This window comes from Balaenoptera ricei, chromosome 11, assembly GCF_028023285.1.
Source record: "Balaenoptera ricei isolate mBalRic1 chromosome 11, mBalRic1.hap2, whole genome shotgun sequence".
Taxonomy (NCBI): Eukaryota; Metazoa; Chordata; class Mammalia; order Artiodactyla; family Balaenopteridae; genus Balaenoptera; species Balaenoptera ricei.
Window position 1 is genome coordinate 47,473,546 of NC_082649.1, and position 20,249 is coordinate 47,493,794.

The 20,249-nt window shown below is 37.5% G+C and overlaps 1 protein-coding gene across 1 annotated transcript; it reads left to right on the plus strand.

Moving 5' to 3' along the window:
- The first annotated feature begins 11,610 nt into the window (after positions 1–11,610).
- LOC132374058 (endogenous retrovirus group K member 13-1 Env polyprotein-like) lies at positions 11,611–18,950 on the plus strand. The gene is made up of 3 exons (XM_059937549.1): positions 11,611–11,632; positions 16,673–16,889; positions 17,341–18,950. The coding sequence occupies exon 3, from the start codon at positions 17,407–17,409 to the stop codon at positions 18,748–18,750; it is 1,344 nt and encodes a 447-aa protein (XP_059793532.1). The 5' UTR covers positions 11,611–11,632; positions 16,673–16,889; positions 17,341–17,406; the 3' UTR covers positions 18,751–18,950.
- Positions 18,951–20,249: the final 1,299 nt, after the last annotated feature.

Here is a 20,249-nt window from a genome sequence, read left to right on the forward strand (position 1 = left end):
TGCACTTGAAAAGAATGTGTGTTCTGCTGCTTTTGGTTGCTCTATAAATATCAATTAAGTCCACCTGGTCTAATGTGTCATTTAAGGCTTGTGTTTACTTATTGATTTTCTGTCTGGATGATCTGTCCATTGATGAAAGTGGGGTGTTAAATTCCCCCAATATTATTGTGTTACTGTTGATTTCTCCTTTTATGGCCTTATATATTGAGGTGCCCCTATGTTGAGTGCATATATATTTACAATTGTTATATCTTCTTCTTGGATTGATCCCTTGATCATTATGTAGTGTCCTTCTTTGTCTCTTGTAATAGTCTTTATTTTAAAGTCCTTTTTGTCTGATATGAGTATTGCTACTCCAGCTTTCTTTTGATTTCCATTTGCATGGAATACCTTTTTCCATCCCCTCACTTTCATTTGTATGTGCCCATATATCAGAAGTAGGTCTCTTATAGACAGCATATATATGGGTCTTGTTTTTGTGTCCATTCAGCCAGTGTATGTCTTTTGGTGGAAGCATTTAATCCATTTACATTTTTTTTCCATTCAAGCAACAGGAAACATATTTTATTTACAACATTACTAATAAATCCTTCCTACTGCATTTTAAGATCCCTCTCTTCAAGTAGATAGTATGAAATCTCATAAAGGGGGTGTATATATGGCATCACCAAACATGGCTGTCTAGGAGACACACCTCAGCCAGACACCTGGGGAAAAATGCAGCCTAAATGAAGCTGGAGGATTCTCACCACAATATGACCTGCCATGGTTTTTCTGTCTCCCATGTCCTTTTAAATTTCTTTATTTAGTTAAAGAAATACGATGTTGCCTAACAAGCACAGAGCAAATACCCCCATGAATATATTAGTTTCTTTCTCCTTTTCTCTTAACCTTTCCTTTCTTCTTCCTTCCCTCTGATGCTTCTCATCCTTCTCAATTTTTTGCTTCTTTTCTAACTCTTCTTTTTTTTTTAACATCTTTATTAGAGTATAATTGCTTTACAGTGTTGTGTTAGTTTCTGCTTTATAACAAAGTGAATCAGTTATACATATACATATATCCCCATATCTCCTCCCTCTTGCGTCTCCCTCCCACCGTCCCTATCCCACCCCTCTAGGTGGTCACAAGGTACCGAGCTGACCTCCCTGTGCTATGTGGCTGCTTCCCACTAGCTATCTATTTTACATTTGGCAGTGTAAATATGTCCGTGCCACTCTCTCACTTCGTCCCAGCTTACCCTTCCCCCTTCCCATGTCCTCAAGTCCATTCTCTACAGCTGTGTCTTTATTCCTGTCCTGCCCCTAGGTTCTTCATAATCTTTTTTTCTTTTTTCAGATTCCATATATATGTGTTAGCATATGGTATTTGTTTTTCTCTTTCTGACTTACATCACTCTGTATGACAGACTCTAAGTCCAACCACTTCATTACAAATAACTCAATTTCATTTCTTTTTATAATCCATTTACATTTAAGGTAATTATCAATTTGCACGTTCTTATTGCCATTTTGTTAATTGTTTTGGATTTGTTTTTGTAATGCAGAATGCATTTTCTATGAAGAGTCAGCTCTTTATTACATTTTACACTATCCCAGGTAGCATTAACCTCTGCATCTTGTACTATTTTATTCTTCATCACAAACAGTGCTTTTTATTTTAGAGTAACATTAACATTTAGTATGTGCATTAAAATGCACCTACCTCACTTTTCACCCCATGTTATATGTGGAAATAATGCACCTGATAACCATTCTAGGATATTAATAACAAATCAAAATATTATCCCTGTTTGCCACCTGAGGCATGCTATTTACCATAAAATAGGTGTTGAACATTTTACAGACCACACTTCTCCACTGCCAGGGAAGGATTGGCCCCACCACAAATCACTCTGATTCTATGTTAGAAGCATTGAACCCAGAGCATCAAGCTTTACTAACAGGCAACCTTGATCAAAATAAATTGTGAAAACTGAAAGCTCTAAAATGAGGACAGTGAAAGCCACCTCCTGCCTATGTGTATTTTTTAAGCTACCAGACTAACCAACATTTCTGGTTCCATATTTTGGAAGCAAATTGAGAATGTGGCCATGGAATCCAGGCATTCACCAGCCATCAGTGCATTCCTACTGTCATAGAGCCCTTGTTCCTGAGGAACAGCAGAGCATGACAAGTGTGAGGAGAATGAAAGGAGACTGAGCTGAACTGGGCACAGATATGAGAAATTAAGAAAAGAAAATAGACTTCAGAAGGAAATCTGAGAAGAGAACTGGCCATCTGTCTCAATCCAGCAGCTGCAGTAGCTCCACAGAAGGGGCAGAATGCCAAGACCAGGCAAAGATGTGAAACCTGCAGGTACAGAAACACATCTCACCACAGAGATTTCTCTCTGAGTGTCCAATGTGTTGTCAAGACTCTGGTGAACAGGACTGTGGTTTGTGCCAACCTGAAAAATTCGAGTTCAAGGTGGCAGTGGTCACACAACGAAGAGAAAGGGGCTGTTTGTATTCTCATATAAATGCTGGGCTTGAAGAAGCTCTTTGGTATGTGTTTGTTGAGTGAATGACTGAGAAAATGAGGGGGCTCACAGGTTCTGGTGATGGCTGGACAAAACAATTATGTATCCCTGTGGTGTCTGCCAAAAAAAAAAAGATCCTAAAAAGAGGAGAGGCCTTTAGACTGGCTGATGGGTTGGGGTTGGGGTCTATGAGGGCAGATAGTAGCTTTGTTTTTAATTTGGGGGTTTTTGTTTGTTTTTATTAAAACTGTCAATTCTGAGAGAGGCTGTGAGAGAAGTGGAATGCATATTCCAGATGAGACAGTAGGAATGCACTCAGGACAGAAGATGTGGGTACATGAGCAGAAGAAACCAGGTGGAAACTGGTGCAGGGTAGGAAAGAGATGGAGGGTGAGGAAAGGCCAATGCTGGGCATCACTGGAGCAAATAGAAATGGAGAAGATGTCTTTGTGAACAGCAAAACACCAGCTGAGGATTGTATTTGACTCACAGCCCAGAAGGGGTTAATTTCAGGCCCTAAGAGGGAAGAAATCTTGCCAGTAATACAGATTGGTCAGTGTAGGTCAGAAATTGAAAGTTGGATAATTACCAGAATCAAGAGTGGTTCTAAACTCCTTATTCACAGGTGGTTAGAGTTAGAGATTAATATGAATAAGAATTCTCTTGGTTTCCTTACTGAGTGTTGGTGGGTTTTGATGTTTTATATAAGCATTAGCACTATTCCAAACTTTCTCAAAAACTTATTTTTTGAGTACCTCTGGACTTAGTAGTAGGAAATTTTGGAGGCTTTCTTCAGAAGTGAAAATCAGACATTATTCAAACTTGTCCCCTATAATGTAGAGTCATGACAAAGATTCTCTCCTTGATCAAACTCTAACCAAACCTTTATGAGCCCAGTTCTCTACTACACCTCAACCTTGGTCTATAAAACTTGAACACCAACAGAGTTTCTAACAGCTGAAGACTGCATCCCTAAGAAAACCCTAGCTGCCCCTTAAATTACCTACCTCACAAAACTCAAGTCTGCCAAAAGAGTTTGCAGTTTGTTCCAGTCAATGCCTGAGGGTAGGGCCCCTGTCTTCCAGCCTCTGTGGGGTAGTAGGAGCGTAACTTTAGTAAGCCTGTTGACTGAAATAAAATGTGCAACCCAAAAGTTGAGAATTATGTTTTACTTGGAAGACAAACTGAGGACTTAGGCCCAGAAGACAGCCTCTCAGATAGCTCTGAGGGACTCCTCCCAAAAGGGAAAGGAGGAGCCGGGATATATAGGAGGTTTTGCGGCAAAAAACAGATAGAACATCAAAATATTACTGTTAATTAAAGAAAAACAGACATCTGAAGCTAATGAATTTAGTGCTTTTCTATGTATGGGAAGATGAAAGAGTTTGATCTCATTGAAACCGTTTCTTTGATATGCACCCTAACTACCTAGGGTCAGTATCCTGCTTTTCTTCATCCTGAATCCCCTCAGGATGCACTGTCAAGGGCAGCTGCAGTGACTTATGGCTTGATGGCTGCAAAATCCTTTGTTTACTGATATGGCAGGAAACATTTTTCATCCAGAAGCCCCAGTTAATAAACCCAGATGGTGTCACATGGACTAATTCCTCTTCCCATTTTTTGTAATATTTCTGTTCTCTGACTCTACTGAGCCCCCACTCACCCCTCTCTATTCCCTTATTCTCCCTTTAAAAGGCCAAAGTGAAGTTGAGTTCATTTCATGCTGGACACCTTTCCCCATTGCAATAGTTATTACTGTTTAAAATCTGTCCTAACCACTTTAATGAGTGTCTGACTTTATAAGTCTTTGACACTCATAAGAGGAGCAAAGGGAAAAATATAATTTTACAAACATATATTAAATTTAGAATATAGTGTTTTAATTTTTACTATACTAGAACATATTTGAATGCAAATGTTACAATTAAGAAATATGGACCACAGCTACAAAAGAAAGAAATTAATATACAAAAGACAAAAATCCATTGAGACAAAAATTACCTAAGTAAATTTTAAAGAATTAAAAATGTCATTACTTAGGATTGACTTTTCAAGGGAGGTGGTGGACTAGGAAGAAAGACTTTGAGGATGGATGCTGGAGTCAACCATCTTTCTTTCACTGATAATAAAATATGATTAAAATGAAAGCTGAGTGAGTTAACAATTTGGCAGTTGAATTAGTTTAATTCTCATTTTATCTAACAAGATGTAGATGAACTGTAACTACAAGAGATTTTTACAGAATAAAAAAAAAAAAACTTCCCTCAAATACGTAATTTTACTTGTGGACTGTGCTAAACACATACAAAATAAAAAAAAAAAAAATCCAAACCAAAGCAAAACACATTGGAATAATTTAAATCCTGTAATAAAGTATAACAACTTTAAAATAATAGGGAAACAACTCTTAAATAGCAGGGAAAAAATGACTCTTTTAAAAATAGTTCATTAGCAAGTGTAACAAAGAAGATACAATTAGAAACTAAAGAATTTGAAATTGCTATTTACAAAGAAAACTGAGAAAATGCTTGGAAATATGGAAACACATATTAAGCAATTGATCTGAATGACAAACATCCTAGGATAGTAAATAAACCAGTCAAGAAAATTAACTTGCAATGATTTCTCAAAACTCTTATAACTGGCCTCTTACCTTCCAAGATGGCCCACAATCTATCTGTGGAGTGTATTTCTCCCAAGGCCTCTTGCCTTCTGAGGTGACTCACACTCCATCTGTGGAGTGTGTTTCTCTCTAAATAAACCCACTTCTTACCAAAAAACAGAAACCAAACCAAAAAACAAAAACTCTTATAACTGACTGAATCCTGACAACATAATTTCCATCATCAGAAAAAGGTGAAGAAGAATAAACTCAGAAATTACCATGTGTTGATTTCTTCACTAATAATATTAATCTTTAATGAAATCAATAAGCATAGAAATTCAGTGCATAACAAAAAATCATGACATAAGATCTGTAATGATCACTAGTATATTTAAAATTTTAAAAAGCATACATAAAATAATCTTCATTATTTTTATGTCAACATTTCTGAAACAAAATTAGAGGAAAAGAAAATTAAATATACATTGGCTGTTGAACATTTTAAAAAATAATTTTGGAATGTGAGAACTCAAAACTTCTCTGCCAAACTATTTTTATTTGACTTGTTTAGTTCAGTTATATAAATAGAAACTTGTCCTTGGCAAGGGAAGACTAAGTATCATCACACCAAAAAACTCTCTAATGAAGGGTCTTAATAGTTGACCAGGAGGTTAATTTCCATTTGTTTATACCCTAAACTAATGATGTCAATACGAAACTTTATGACATTGAGTCATGTTTCAATAGTGAGAGTAATTTAAAGAGTAAAACTTTTATTGCAATAGGAATTTGTGGTCAGCATTGGCATGTGTAGAGAAAGAATGCATCTAAAACTTCAAAGCCAGGGGAAAGTAACTTACAAAGGGAAAATTGGAGACAAGTGTTTGAGAGGAAATAAAATCATTAATGAAGATATATGGGTGCATAAAAGTAAATAATCAGTGGAAGGAAGTTCCCAAGCTAGTCAATTATTCACTAGAATCATCCTAGTCAGTTACTCACTAGAATCATGCACAGGGAGTGTTGAGAACCATCTCCTCCTATACTCTGCATTTACTGGTAAAGGCAATGGCTATGCCAAACTTCATACATGCAGGGCTGAGCCTTTAGGGAGTCAGAGTATGACAGATTTGGGGGAACTAGCTTCATACTGTTGAAAACCACCAGTAGTCTATGTAACACACTTGGGCAGTAAATTAGAAATGATGTGGAAAGTTACAATCAGTGCCACCTTGTATATTGCAAATTACAATCTTTTGAGACTGTTGTTGAGTCTTGAACCCAAGACTCATAGCTGTTTTTTTCTCACATTCAAAGAGTTGAAGGTAGAAGATTTTTTTCTTTGCCAAAAAAAAAATTTTGAAATGTATTGCTGCCAACTTATCCTCTAATCTCAGGCTAACCTTTTAATTTCATTGAGTGTCTGCTTTCAGACTTAAATCATTTTATTACACTTGTAACTTTCACATTTGAAAACATTGAACATTTTCAATGGAAACATTTTGAAAAAATTTATTTTAGCATTTTATGTGTATGAGATTCTCTCTTATCACTTATTTCTGTTCTATAATAAATGTATTGTAAGCAAAAGAAAAACCCCAAATTGCAAACTAATATAGAAATAGAAATAGAAAAAAATCTGAACATTTTATAGAAAAATTATTTAGTTATGCTCAGTATCACAGGGATTACATAAGTAAAATTATAAAGCTGAATTACTAATGGAACATCCTCAAAGTCCTACAGAATTTTGTTGGTATTTATCTATACCTCATCAATCTGGAAAAAACTACAATGAAATTTCCTAAACTTGAACTAAATGTAGGTGAAAATGTTTTAGGTTAGGTTTCCAACTCTTCTGAACTCCACCAAATATGGAAAAAAATATTGAGATATTCCACATCACATTTGAACTAATCCAGGTGTGCACACTGTTTAGGAACAAGTGCAACAGTTAATAGTGTGCCTCTGAAAATCACTCTTTCATCTTTACAGCTTCTCTCATCCTAGCCAATGATGAAAGCAGTGTCTGTATTAATTGAATGAGATAATGTATTACTGCACTCAGCAAATCACCTAACACATAGGCATGCTCGATATGTTTGTTACTGTTATTTAACATGAGATCACCAAATTAACAGTTTTTTTCTGTAAATAATACATTTAAAATCGACTTAAAATCAAATTATAATCAATTATTTGCATACCTGTATTAAACAACCATAAGATATATGACCCAAGTTATTATGTGTAGAGAGATTAGTCAAGCTATAAACACTGAATGAATATTTGCTACCAGCAGTGATCTGTACTGAGTATTGGAAACTTCAGATAGGATGTCTCACTGCACTTGAGTGGCTCCCAATGGATCTGAGAAAGTAGAAATATACATGACTAATGAATAGAACAAAAAGCTATAGGAAACAGAATAAATTTACTTGGCAGGGGATAATGGAGGGGGCACCTCAGAGAGGTTGGAGCAAGTCTGAATGATGAACAGAACTTTTCCAGAAAGAGACCAGGGGAACGACTTTCTGGACAGAGAAGTATGAGTAAGCAGAAGTGAGCATGTGAAAGGTCATGGCACACCCAGGGGAGGGTGTATGTGGTCCAAAGTTCCTGCAGCACATATAAGGTGTGTGCTACAGAATGGCAGGACATAAAATTGTGAAGATAAGTTGAGACAGATTTGAAGTACAGCAATGCCAGGCCAAAATGTAAACTGCATCCTGTAGGCACAGGAAAGTCACTGAAAATGTTTAGGGAGAGTTGAGTCATGACAGATATATGTTGTAGTAAATCACTCTGGAAGATGTATGGAACCATCAGGGGAAGATATATATATGTATATATAGCTTAAGTGTAGAAATTGTAGGTTAGACATGCTGATATCAAATAAGAAAAGATTTTGTTCAATTTAGGACAAAATGAAAGATAAAAATATAGCAAAATAGCAGAATTTGAAGAAGCAACTTTATTTAGTTAATTGAACTATGAATTAAATGGAAAATGTAATTAAATGGAAAAGGAGGGGGCCAATTATTCATCAAACATTTCATATGCAAGTCTTGTTGAAACAATTAGGTGTCATTCTAATTTTTCCTAGTATATTGTATATATTTGTATATTGAAGTAGTAACATCTTCTAAGTGACATTATGACCCATATTATATGGATAAATATTTGATTTTCAAGAAATATTTTCATTTTAGATCATTAAAATGCATTTCACTTGTAGTTACCCAATCTTAGAAAGCCTTTTAAAAGAGAACAGCTTCTAGCTCACTGTTACAGAGGCATTTGAACTTTCACGTATCTCACCTTTACTGGTAGCAGCACTGAGATTAGGCAGATAAGGACTCAGATTACGTTATCTTAATTCCATTAGAAACCATAGACAGAATTCAACAACATTGAGAAGTGATGCTGGAAATAAAAATTTATGTTGGAAATATAGAGGGAATTAAAGAGTGATCCTGTCTTCAAGGAATTTGTAGTGTAGAGGCATTATACTATAATTAGGTACCTACAATAATATCCAAAAGAGGTTTTTATGGGAACCCAGAGGAACACCCTATTCAACCTGGGGTGCCCAGGATGCTCTTTAGAGGATGTGATAACTGAGCTGAGCTTTGAGAAAAGCAGAAAAGAGGTGAGTATACAGTGGTGGGAATGAATGTAAACTGAGTCTGGCACAACAAATCGAGTGACAGATTACTGCAAGGGAAAGGTGATAAATTTTAACTATGACAATTGTATCAGGGATAACGATAAAGGAGGAAACTGAAGACATACTTAGAAGACAAAAATTACCAAGATGTAAAATCTGTAATTATATATGGTCTCAGTTGTTGACCAGACTTATGGTGATCATTTTGCAATATATACAAATTACATCATTCTGTTGTACACCTGAAACTAATAAAATGTTGCATGTTAATTGTAACTCAATTTAAACATAAAAAAAGAGATTAGAGCACAGATGCACACATGTAGGACCATTAGAAGATACAGAGAGCAAACAGCCATCTGCAAGTCAAGGAGAGAGATCTCAGAAGAAACTAACTCTGCTGAGACCTTGATTGTGGGTTTCTAGCCTCCAGAATTGTGAGGTTATTTCTGTTGTTTAAAAAAATTACTGAGAGAAATATTACTCAGCCATAAAAAGAAACGAAATTGAGTTATTTGTAGTGAGGTGGATGGAGTTAGAGTCTGTCATACAGAGTGAAGTAAGTCAGGAAAAGAAAAACAAATGCAGTATGCTAAACATATACATGGACTCTAAGGAAAAAAAAAAGTCATGAAGAACCTAGTGGCAAGACAAGAATAAAGACACAGACCTACTAGAGAATGGACTTGAGGATGTGGGGAGGGTGAAGGGTAAGATGTGACAAAGTAAGAGAGTGGCATGGACATATATACACTACCAAACGTAAAATAGATAGCTAGTGGGAAGCAACCGCATAGCACAGGGAGATCAGCTCTGTGCTTTGTGACCACCTAGAGGGGTGGGATAGGGAGGGTGGGAGGGAGGGAGATGCAAGAGGGAAGAGATATGGGAACATATGTATATGTATAACTGATTCACTTTGTTAAAAAGCAGAAACTAACACACCATTGTAAAGCAATTATACTCCAATAAAGATGTTAAAAAAAAATTACTGAGACATGGAGACTAGTCAGCTGTGTGGGATAGAAGAAAGAGAACTGTGCTATTTTGAAGCCTACAGTACAGTCTATACTCTTTTGAAGTTTACAGTAATGTGAAAAACAAAGACACACACTATAAACATCAGAGAAAGTTTTAAAACAATCTCTTCAGAAAAACATTAGTCTTTATTCAGTAGGAAACCAATGATGGATTGACTTTAGATATTGCCCAAGAGAGAAAAAAACACATTTTGTAATTGAAAGCCTGAAGTGGAATTAAAGGTAAGCAGTTTTTCCTAATCAGGTAGCTTAAGCCATGTATTAAATTAGTCTTGGGATGGCAAGCCTTTTAATTCAATTATTTTTAGATTCCTTCCATACTACAGTGGACTGTGAATTGATAGAATGGTAGGCAGTATGTAAATATGAATAAATTAGAATATTATCAGATAAATTAGCCTGGCAGATTGGTTCATTTTACATATATATATGTAAAATTAGCCATATATATAGGGCTAAGTTTGGCGCAATATTGTCTCCAATTTATCTTGTTAAATTGTGTTTAATAATTTTCTTGAGCTACGTGGTCCTATCTCAGTCAAGTAACCCTAACAACAACCAGTCATCATAGTTTTACTGCTGCCTCCAGCATCATCAGGGGCTAGCATGGTTGATACAATAAGCAAATTATGAAATCATCAGGGCAATAACTACATTCAGGAAGTACGATTTAACAGTGGGGTGATCTCTCTAAAAATGGGCGAGGGAAAGATGGGATCCAAACTAAGATATCCCTTTTAGAAAACAATGTAACCTCAATATATTATGCAATTAAACATCAATAACAGCTGGACAATGGAGCAGAATCTAGGAATCTATTACAATCTAAATACTCTTCAGGACTGAAGCCTGAGAGCCCCTAAAATAGCTGTAGCATAATTAACATGATGTGTCCTTCTGGTCAAGATTCATGCCATCACTCATCCTCTGTATTTACTATGCATGACCTATTTTTTTGAATAGGTGCCTTGATTGAAAAAGTGACTCATCTCTCAGGGAGATAAAATGGAAATTTATTCATTTATTCATGCAACAAATATTTGTTTGATTAAATTAAATGAACATATATTGAGGTTTCCTTTGTTATCTTCGAGGAGCTGACAGTTTGTTGGGGAAGGCAGGCTTATAGAGAAACAAAGTCATGATAATATATTAAGTGCAGAGCTCTATATATGCATAAGGTTCTGTGTGAGAGCCGGAGAGATATCCTTGGTGTGGTGGCCCCCAAGCTGTAAGCTTATTCAGCTTTCTGCTTTGCGGAGAACTGCTTGTCTCTTTCTTGGTATGCACTCCTGACGCTGCGGTATTGAGCGTAAAAAAGGAAAATGGCTTGCGGCCAGTTTCGTTCCAGGTGCCTGCTCTGGATCTAAGAGCCCCTGGTTGTTCCCCAGAAGAAGGACGTGCTGCCCTGAGGGGGAAGTCTGTATCTCCAAAGAATGGCCCATAAGGCATGCTGACGCATAGATAGTGATGCATAGATAGTGATGCATAGATAGTGATGCATAGATAGTGGCGCATAGATAATGGCGCATAGATAGTGGCGACAGAATTATGTGGAAATACAAGGTTTGCTGATTTGTTGTCTGGTATTCGTTCCGTACTAAACCTATATATACATTCATGCTCTTTGAATAAACTAGCCTTGCAACCATCAGTTGTCTTGGCCCTTCTGACCCCATACTGGTGCTTTTCAGTTCCTTACCCCTCACCACCAGGAACTTCTAGCTTTCTGCAGCCGGTCTGCGGCAAGTGGAGCCCGAACAGGGACCTGAGTGCGTGAGGCATTTCGGAAGATTTCAGGTAAGTAGAACTCTCGAGTGAGATAGTGTGGCCACAAGAAATAATTTCGTTTTTAGGACGGTAACTCGAGAAAGAGTCAGAAGTAAAATAATATGGGACAAAAGGGCTCTAAGGAGCGTGATTTATTTGCTCAGGTTTTGCTTTCAATGTTAAAAGCCCGTGGAACTAAGGTAACTACCTCACAACTTCTGGAATTTTTGCAATTAGTATATGATGCTTGTCCTTGGTTCCCTGAAGGAGGATCAGTGGACTTAGCAATTTGGACTCGTGTAGGAGATGAATTATCTAAATATCATGAAGCTCATGGACCATCTTCTGTTTCAGTTTCCATTTTTAGCTTGTGGAATTTAATAAGAGATTGTTTTAATCCAATTTATGATTCAGTTCCAAAATTAACAGCTAAATCTGTAGAACATGTTGCTGCAGTAGATACTGCTCCTCCGTTGCCACCGAGGATAAAAAGTGTTAATTCACTTGATGATGATGACTTTTCTTTTGATTTAGAGGGTGAAGAAGCCAAATATGAGGCTGAAAAATATCCTGATGAAAATATTCTTCCGCGGTTACAGCAATTACATGTCTCTGTCCCTATCCCTCCTAAGCTTAGTCCTTTACAACAAGCAGTACAGGGAGCTCTTAATAGAGGGGAGGATCCTTTATTCTGCTGCCCGGTGGTGGAACGACCCAATCCTCAAAATCCACAACAAAATAATCGGGAATATCAGCCTCTCTCCTTTAAGGTTTTAAAAGATTTAAAAGCAGCCTGTGCACAATATGGGCCTACAGCCCCTTTCACTATTACTATGTTGGATACTATTGCAACAGAAGCATTGCCTCCAGCAGACTGGAAATCTATTGCTCGTGCTTGTCTCACTGGTGGCGACTATTTACTTTGGAAATCAGAATATTATGAAAAGGCTGCTGAACAAGCTGAAAGAAATACTGCACATAATGTGCTAGTAAATTATGAGATGTTGATTGGGGAAGGACAACATCAGTTATTACAGGATCAATTAGCTTTCCCTTTTGTGGCTTATGCTCAGATCAATCATATAGCTCTACATGCATGGAAACATTTACCTGCCTCCACTAGGACTGAAGACCTTGCTAAAATAAGGCAAGGGGCAGATGAACCTTATGCTGATTTTGTGGATAGATTATTACAGGCTGTTAATAGAATTATTTCTGATGGTCCTTCTGGAGCAATTATCGTCAAACAATTGGCTTTCGAAAATGCTAATAATATTTGTCAAGCAGCTATACGTCCATGGAAAAGGAAAGGAAATTTAGAGGATTATATTCGAGTTTGTTCTGATATTGGATCATCTTACTTACAGGGAGCAGCTATAGCTGCAGCCCTAACTAAGGCAGGATTTGGGCCAAATGCTAAAAGTAAAAACTGTTTTAAATGTGGGAAGCCAGGTCATTTTGCAAAAAATTGTACTGTTGATACTCCTAATATGCCTATCGTAAGTTCTGTGCCTCAAGGTAAATCTCCTCCTCCCACAATTTGTCCCCGATGCAAAAGAGGACGGCATTGGGCTAAAGAATGTCGATCAGTGACTCATAAAGATGGAACTCCCTTGTCGGGAAACTTCCGGAGGGGCCTGCTCCGGCCCCATCAAACAATTGGAGCAATGTCAATAATCCCCTCACAACCTGCTCCACCGCCTCCAGCTCAGACCTTTGTTCCTCAGGGAATGGAATCTCCTCCCTTCAAAGGGCCACGCCAAATAGTGCAGGACTGGACCTCTGTGCCTCCACCCAATTCTTATTAACCTCGGATATGGGACCCCAAGCCCTTCCTACGGGAACTTTTGGGCCTTTACCCCAGGGAACGGTTGGTATAATCCTTGGAAGAAGTAGTATGTCTATGAAAGGCTTAACTATTATTCCTGGGGTGATTGATGCTGATTATGAAGGGGAATTAAAGGTTATGGTTCAAACATCAAAAGGATCTTTTCTTATCACACCCGGTATGCGAATAGCTCAGCTTCTATTAATTCCATTCATACCAGAAGGAAAAATTTTACAACATAACAAAAGAGGAACTGGGGCTTTCGGTTCCTCTGATGCAGTTTACTGGATTCAACAAATTGGTAGGGAAAGACCACAATTGGTATTAAAAATAAATGGAAGGCCTTTTTCTGGGTTATTAGATACTGGTGCTGATGTTTCTGTTATTTCGTTTATACATTGGCCAAAAAATTGGCCCGTGCACCAAACCATTACACAGTTGCAAGGTATTGGCCAATCTAATTCTCCACAACAAAGTTCGCAATACCTACATTGGCAGGATGCTGAAGGTAATCAAGGAATATTCAAACCCTACGTATTGCCCGGATTGCCAGTTAACCTTTGGGGAAGAGATATATTACAACAAATGGGAATCCTATTGCTTAGTCCCAACCCTACTGTAACTAATATATTGTTAAATCAAGGTTATGATCCTAGGAATGGTTTGGGAAAAAATCAACAGGGAAATAAATTACCCTTACAGACTGATAATAAACGGGATAAAACAGGCTTGGGTTTTTTCTAGGGGCCTTGGATTCTCCTCCACCACATGCTGACCCTATAACTTGGATTTCTGATAATCCTGTCTGGGTGGACCAATGGCCCCTTTCTAAGGAGAAATTAATGGCGGCTCATAATATAATTAATGAACAGCTTGCTTTGGGCAGACTAGAAAAGTCTAATAGCCCTTGGAATACTCCTATATTTGTTATAAAGAAAAAATCGGGAAAATATCGTTTATTGCAAGATTTACGTGCTGTTAATCAAACTATGGTAATTATGGGAGCTCTGCAACCAGGTTTGCCTTCTCCTGCAGCCATACCTAAAAATTATATGATTATTATTATTGATCTTAAGGATTGCTTTTTTACTATTCCTCTATTTCCGGCTGATAAGTTGCGATTTGCTTTTAGCTTACCCTCTTTAAATTTTACAGAACCTATGCAACGTTATCAATGGAAAATGCTGCCTCAGGGTATGGCTAATAGTCCTACTTTATGTCAACAGTTTGTAGCTCAAGTTATTGCCCCTGTTCGTAAACAGTTTCCTCAGATATATTTTATTCATTATATGGATGACTTATTACTTGCTTATTCTGATAAACATATTTTACTTAAGGCTTATAATTCCCTTCAAAGTCATTTGTCACGATCAGGACTAGTCATTGCTGCTGACAAAGTACAGATGAACCCACCTTTCTCATATCTTGGTAAGTATATCACAAATTATAATATTACACCTCAGAAGATAGAGATACGGACTGACGTTCTTAAAACTTTAAATGATTTTCAAAAGTTATTAGGAGATATTAATTGGCTGTGACCTTCTTTAAAATTAACTACGGGTCAGTTACAGCCTCTTTTTAATATCCTAAAGGGAAGTCCTGATCCTTCTTCCCCTCGTATTTTAACTTCTGAAGCTCAACAAGCACTCAAGCTTGTAAACAAAGCAATACAATCTGCTCAGCTAACTAGAATTGAGCCTTCTTTACCTATACTATTAATAATCTGTGCTACGTCACATACCCCTACCGCCTTATTATGGCAAGAAACAGGAATTCTTGAATGGATTCATATGAAAAATACGCCTAATAAAGTCATTACACCTTATTATGAGTTAATAGCAACCCTTGTTCAATTGGGTCGTAGAAGAAATATTCAGTTGGTAGGATATGAACCAAATTCTATTATTATACCTTATACTACTTATCAATATTCTTGGCTATTATTTGTCTCTGATTTTTGGGCTCTTGCTTTTGCTGGATATTCAGGAATTATTGATAATCATTATCCTTCTAATAAGCTCCTTCATTTTGCTACTCAACATCTATTTATTTTTTCCTAAAACTATCTGTTCAACTCCTATTCTCAATGCCCCAAATGTTTTTACTGATGGTTCTGCCAATGGCATCGCTGTGGTTATTTCTGATGACTTACTTCATAAAGAACAAACAGATCATACCTCTGCCCAACGAGTCGAATTACATGCGATTTCCTTGGCTTTTCAAATCTTTTCACATTGTTCTTTTAATCTCTATACAGATAGCCATTATTTGGTTACTATTTTGCGTAACATAGAAACTGCTATAATTGGCAATACTGTTGATTCTCAATTGTTTCAGACTTTCTTTCAATTACAAAAGATTATTCGTCAGCATGAGTTTCCTGTAGCCATATTACATATTCGAGCCCATTCAGGTCTCCCTGGCCCATTGTCTTTGGGAAATCAATTGGCTGACGAAAATACAAAGATTATAGGCTTAAGTTTATCTCAACCTCAGGATCTTGCTACTCAATCACATAATTTACATCATCAATCTGCTGCTATGCTTCAAAAACAATTCTCTATTTCTAGAGAAACAGCCCGATACATTGTTAAGTCCTGCTCTAAATGTTTACCCCACCTTCCTGTTCCACAATTTGGAGTCAATCCTCGGGGTTTACTCCCTCATCATCTTTGGCAAATGGATGTTACTCATATTCCCTCTTTTGGTAAATTACAATTTGTTCATGTAACTGTTGATACTTACTCTAATTTTATATGTGCTACGCCTTTGGCTGGGGAATCTACTAAATATGTAATTACTCATTTATTTCATTGTTTTGCATCTATGGGAATTCCTAAAGCTTTAAAAACAGATAATGCTCCAGGATATACGAGTAAAGCTTTTGCCAATTTTTGTGCAACTTTCCATATTTCACATAAAACAGGCATTCCCTACAATCCTCAGGGTCAAGGTATTGTAGAACGTGCCAACCAACAATTAAAAATTACATTACAAAAAATAAAAAAGGGGGAATATGATAGATCTCCTCAGATTATGCTTAATCATGCTTTATTTATTTTAAATTTTTTAACTTTAGATGCATTTAGTCACACGCCTTATGAACAATTGTTTACAGGTCTTTCGGGAACCCCTACTGAAAAAGCGCTTGTTAAATGGAAAGATCCCATGACTAACCTTTGGCATGGACCAGACCCTGTTTTAGTATGGGGCCGAGGCCATGTTTGTGTTTTCCCTAGGGAGGCAGACTCTCCGCGGTGGCTCCCGGAGCGCTTGGTTCGACATTATCATGCCATCACCAATAAACACCCTGACTCGAAGAATGCGTCGCCTGAGGCTCTCGCAATCGACCACAGCACACCCCAACCGGTTCCCCCGGCGGACGAGAAGAATGCGGCGACGGAGTAGGAGAGAACTTGTCAGGGAGGCGAGGGGAGATCGAAATCAAATTACTTGGTATCAATTGCAATGTTTAGTATTTCAAGCACGTAGGATTATGGAGGAGAGTGCTCATCCTCGCTCTCCTCTTACCTTTTTTTTAGCCATGATAGCTGTATTGGCAGCCCCACCTATAGAGGCTAAATCTTATTGGGCTTATGTACCCGATCCTCCTTTATTACAACCTGTTACATGGTCTGAAGCTGACCTTCCAATTTTCTATAATGATTCTACTTTTGGAAGAGTGCTAGGAAATTTGCCTATTACTAATACTTCTGTTAATTACTCTAATTGGTTTAATACTCCCCCTGTTTGTTTAGGTCCTATGAGTACCAATTCTGGTTGTGTTAAGGCTGTTGCTTTAGAACATGCTATTTCTTACCAAACCACTGTAAATTCTCAATTTTTTACTCATTTACGTAAAAATTATAAAGCTGTGGGATCTAATATTTGTCTTCCTTGCAAACAGACTGTTCCTAGACGAGAAGATTTATCCACCTTTGTATTTTGGTATAAGGATAACGTTCCCATTCACATGAATGCTAGAGTAACTAAGCTTGCTTCTAATACTTCGTTGGATCATTCTCTATGCATATATCGCTTGAGGATTGAAGATACTGGACATTATTTGTGTATTGAAACTACCATAGGTAATCAAGGGACGTTATTAGCTGGACATCAAATTACGGTCGTAAAGACTGTCACAGGACTACAATTTCCTGCTTTTATGGCTTCTGAATTCCCGCAGTTTGATTTTCCTGTTTGTAATGATACATGGACTAAAGCCTCTGTCTGGTGTACTTTAGATTATGATAATGGCACCATACTAGTTTCTTCTGTCCCCGTTAATAATAACAGCCTTGTTTTTTACAAGCAATGGGAATTCTGGAAACTTGCCTTATCCTTTTCTTATAGACCGGTGATTACTTGCGTCGCTCCTCCTTATGCTTTATTGATTGGAGATTTAATTGTAGAAAACACTATGAATCCTATAGGTTATAATATTACTTGTGTTAATTGTATCTTTAGTAGTTGTGTTTTGCCCGTTAAAGGATCTACATCTGTTATGATTATGAAGCAACCTTCTTATGTAATGTTACCTGTTAATTTGTCTGAACCATGGTATCATAACACTGGCATGCAAGCCTGGCTGGAATTGACTGAAGCATTAAAACGACCAAAGAGATTTATAGGTGTTCTAATATGTGCAATCCTAGCCTTAGCAGCTTTAACTGCTACTGCGGCCACTGCTGGGATTGCTCTTTCACAAACTATTCACCAGGCTCATTATGTTAATCAGTTATCTAAAAATACTAGTGTAGCATTAGCCCTACAAAGTCATATTGATACCCAACTAAAAACGGAAGTAGATGAATTAAAAAATGTTCTAATAGGAATAGGGGATCAAGTTATGGCTTTAAAATTAAAAATGCGTTTGATTTGTCATGCCAAATATACCTGGATTTGTGTAACTCAACATTTATATAATGATTCACAATGGGATTGGGAAAAAGTAAAAATGCATATATTAAGTGTATGGACTGATGGACACATTAGCCTTGATATTCAAAAGTTAAATGCCGAAATACAAGCTATTCAAGAGGCCCACCTGGACGAAGATGGACCCCAGAATTTGATTCAAGGATTATTAGATCAACTACAAGGGCTAAATCCGATACAATGGATTCATGGAGGGCTCTCAGGCCTGATATCAATTGGTGTACTACTTTTATTGGTGATCGGTTTATTACCTTGTATTGTTAGATTTGTAATGGGGCGCTTCGCTATCTTGCGTCAGGATGTTCATGGCTTAAAACTACATTATCAAGCTTTAAAAAATAATAAAAAAGGGGGAAATGTGGTGGCCCCCAAGCTGTAAGCTTATTCAGCTTTCTGCTTTGCGGAGAACTGCTTGTCTCTTTCTTGGTATGCACTCCTGACGCTGCGGTATTGAGCGTAAAAAAGGAAAATGGCTTGCGGCCAGTTTCGTTCCAGGTGCCTGCTCTGGATCTAAGAGCCCCTGGTTGTTCCCCAGAAGAAGGACGTGCTGCCCTGAGGGGGAAGTCTGTATCTCCAAAGAATGGCCCATAAGGCATGCTGACGCATAGATAGTGATGCATAGATAGTGATGCATAGATAGTGATGCATAGATAGTGGCGCATAGATAATGGCGCATAGATAGTGGCGACAGAATTATGTGGAAATACAAGGTTTGCTGATTTGTTGTCTGGTATTCGTTCCGTACTAAACCTATATATACATTCATGCTCTTTGAATAAACTAGCCTTGCAACCATCAGTTGTCTTGGCCCTTCTGACCCCATACTGGTGCTTTTCAGTTCCTTACCCCTCACCACCAGGAACTTCTAGCTTTCTGCAGCCGGTCTGCGGCACCTTGGCCCAGCTGAGTCTCAGAAAAGTCTTCCTAGAGAAGATAAAGTCTAAGCTGAATTTTGAACTAGGTATGGTAATTTGCTAATGTATCAGTTAACTATGTCCATGGTAATGCTGAATACAAGACACCCCAAAATATGGTGGCCTAAAACAATAATTTCTGAACTTACAAAAATGTTTGTTTTCATCCTCTTTACCACTGTCCTGAGACCCCCAAGGGTCCCAGTCTACCAACCTGCATTGCTCTGGGAAAGGATGTAGATGTGGAATAATGAGACCTCCATTAAGCTGGTTCTCTCAAGTCTCATCTCTGCCTCTCACTAGCTTTGTGCCTTTGATAAAGTTTCACATCATTTTCTCTGAGTCTGATGTTCCTTCATGATAAAGTGGGCTCAACAATACCTAACTTACAGGGAAATTGTGAGGTCCAAATGTGATCATAACTGTAACAGTGGTTTATAAACTCTAAAAATATTATACAATGTTAGTTCCTACACATATATTTTTATTCCTTACCTCCCAGTCTATAATGTTGTAAGAGCATATCAAGTAATATCTCTGCAGGCCTATGACACATTTCTTAGACTTTATCTTGGGATAAACATATAGGATTTTTATCCCCTTTTCAGAGGTGCAAAACTAGAAATACAGAGCAGGTGAGTGTACCCTCAGTGAAAGGTTGGGACTGGACTAGGATTAGATTTTAACATACTTCTTTGCCAGTTATGTATCCTTTCATACAACTAAGTTTTTCACTAAGTTTTCCTTTTATAAGGCTCTCTCATTTAATCCTCCAAATGACCTTGTAAGACAATTTTGTTATTCTATGCATCTCATGGACAAGGAAACTCTGGCTAAGCTAAGTGCTAAGTGACCGTTCAAGGGCAAACAAGCAATAAGTAGCACAGCCAAGAACGGAGCCTTCTCTTGTATCCTGACATCTGTTTGTGAAGGAACTGGAGACCCAAAAATTTCACTTTCTAGT

Coding starts and splice junctions, on each gene's coding strand:
- LOC132374058 (XM_059937549.1), top strand. CDS start 17,407: ATGAATGCTAGAGTAACTAAGCTTGCTTCTAATACTTCGTTGGATCAT.